At 51.3% G+C, this 2439-nt stretch overlaps 1 protein-coding gene across 1 annotated transcript; it reads left to right on the top strand.

Moving 5' to 3' along the window:
• Positions 1-337: 337 nt before the first annotated feature.
• Positions 338-2028, top strand: LOC109158496. The gene is made up of 3 exons (XM_019306415.1): positions 338-944; positions 1154-1623; positions 1744-2028. Exons 1-3 carry the CDS (start codon positions 338-340, stop codon positions 2026-2028), a joined length of 1362 nt encoding a protein of 453 aa, XP_019161960.1.
• Positions 2029-2439: the final 411 nt, after the last annotated feature.

Raw genomic sequence — 2439 nt, 5'->3', positions numbered from 1 at the left:
ATGGCTAGCTAACGTGGTGCTCGTGCCAAAGCCCCCGGCTTGGCGAATGTGTGTAAACTACACCGACCTCAACAAAGCTTGCCCGAAGGGCCCGTTTCCATTACCTCGGATCGATCAGTTGGTTGACAAGACGGCAGGGTCGGCATTGCTAAGTTTCATGGATGCCTTCAGAGGATATCATCAAATCTTCATGCACAAGGCCGACGAAGAGAAAACAACGTTCCTGACCCCGGATGGGGTGTATTGTTACCAAGTCATGCCATTCGGACTAAAAAATGCAGGAACCACGTATACGCGAATGGTCGCCTAGTTGTTCCAGGACCTATTGGGAAAATCTATGGTGGCCTACGTAGACGATATACTAGTAAAGAGTCGGGAGGAAATCAATCATGTCGGGGACTTGGCCGACTGCTTTCAGGTAATGCTTAAATACAATTTACGGCTTAATCCGAAAAATTGTGCTTTCGCCGTGCAAGGTGGGAAGTTCTTAGGGTATATGGTTACCAAGAGGGGCATCGAGCTCAACCCTGAGAAGGTACAGGCCATTATGGATATGCAGCCTCCCAACACCGTTAAAGACCTACAGCGGTTGACTGGTCGACTGGCTGCCCTGAGTTGCTTCCTAAGCAAGTCGGCGGACAAGACCGTGCCCTTTTTTGAGGTTATGAAGAGGAAGGAGGGTTTCGTGTGGACCGCCGAGTGCCAGCAATCATTCGAAGAGCTGAAAAAATACCTTTCTACACCTCCGGTACTGTCCACCCCTCAGGTTGGTGAGCCATTGTTTTTGTATTTAGCAACATCCCTTAGGGCGGTAAGTTCGGTGCTTATTCGAGAGGAGGAACGTACTCAGCACCCGGTATACTATGTAAGTCGTTCTTTGAAATCAGCTGAAATGCGATACACGCCCTTGGAGAAAATCGTTTACGCTTTGGTGATCACCGTGCGTCCGTGCGTAAACTGGCACCCTACTTCCAGGCCCACACCATTCGAGTCTTGACAGATCAACCCTTGGGTGGTGTGTTACAGAATCCCACATCATCCAGTCGGCTCGTGAAGTGGGCAGTAGAGCAGACCCAATACGGAATCGATTACTAGCCTCGCCCGTCAATCAAGGGACAGGCATTTGCCGACTTTTTGGTCGAGTGCACTGCAGGAGAAGACGACAAAGACGCCATCTTGGAGGATGGCCCCGGCGAATGGTGGGAGATGCACGTGGATGGAGCGACGAGTCGCCAACATTGCGGCGGCGGAGTCATGTTGATTACCCTAGAAGGGTTCAGGCTTTATTACGCCCTGAGCTATTTATTCCAGACATCTAACAATGAGGGCGAATATGAAGCTGTATTGGGAGGTCTACGACTCACCAAGACATTAGGGGTAGGATGCCTACGAATCAAGACTGACTCTCGTCTGGTGGTGGGACAAGTGTCCGGGACCTGCGAAGCTAAAAACGCCCGGATGGCTCAATATAAGGAGAAGACGGTAGAGCTACTGAAGGGATTTGGCGCCTACGAGATAGAGTATATCTCGCGAGCCGACAACACAGAAGCAGACATACTGTCGAAGATCGCTCTAGAAGGCGTGCTGGATCATCTTGTCAGAATCTGCCAAAAGGACGAACTGGTCCAACCTAGCATAGAGGAAGCGACCCTAGAGATCCAGCAAGTGACAACCAAAGAATGGGACCGAGTGAAGAACCCTGAGATGTTCTGGATATAAGATATTCGATGCTATAAAGAAAAGGGAGAACTGCCGGAGGACCCCGGAGTCGCCGCCCGGGTCCGCCGCAAGGCTCCGTCGTTCGAGATTATCGATGGACAATTGTACAAACGGTCGTTTGGGGGTCCCCTCCTCAAATGCTTACTCAGATCTGAGCCAGAGAAAATAATGGACGAGGCTCATCGTGGAATCTGCGCGGCCCACCAGGGCACCCACACTCTCACCCGGAAGCTGGTTGTTCAAGGCTACTATTGGCCCACTATGATGAGAGACTGCATCGAGTGGATAGCCAAATGCGGGATTTGCTAAGCATTCGCTCGAAAAGATACTCGGCCAGCTACTTTCTATATGCCAGTCACTACGGCCATCCCATTCGCGAAGTGGGGTATCGACCTGTTGGGTCCACTGCCAGTCGCCCCCAGACGTTTAAAGTTCTGTGTGGTAGCCATCGACTACTTCACTAAATGGATTGAGGCTGAACCACTAGCCACTATCACCGAGTATCAGTGCCGACGCTTCCTGTGGAAGAAAGTAATCTGCCGCTTTGGATTACCTAAGCATGTACTCAGCGATAACGGCCGACAGTTCGACAGCCAACCCATCGCCGATTTTTGCCTACGGCATAGTATACGCCACACTAAGGTGTCGGTCGCTTACCCCCAGGCCAACGGACAGGTCGAGAATGCAAACCATACAATCGTGGACGGAATCCGGAAAAAG

Source organism: Ipomoea nil, unplaced genomic scaffold (genome assembly GCF_001879475.1).
Source record: "Ipomoea nil cultivar Tokyo-kokei standard unplaced genomic scaffold, Asagao_1.1 scaffold2821, whole genome shotgun sequence".
NCBI classification, from domain to species: Eukaryota; Viridiplantae; Streptophyta; class Magnoliopsida; order Solanales; family Convolvulaceae; genus Ipomoea; species Ipomoea nil.
Note: the sequence above shows the minus strand (reverse complement) of the source record. Positions and strands in the feature narration are given on the sequence as shown.

Coding starts and splice junctions, on each gene's coding strand:
- LOC109158496 (XM_019306415.1), top strand. CDS start 338: ATGGTGGCCTACGTAGACGATATACTAGTAAAGAGTCGGGAGGAAATC. Junction 945..1,153: donor CGCTTTGGTGATCACCGTGC/GTCCGTGCGTAA, acceptor AGTGCACTGCAG/GAGAAGACGACAAAGACGCC. Junction 1,624..1,743: donor TCTGCCAAAAGGACGAACTG/GTCCAACCTAGC, acceptor TATAAAGAAAAG/GGAGAACTGCCGGAGGACCC.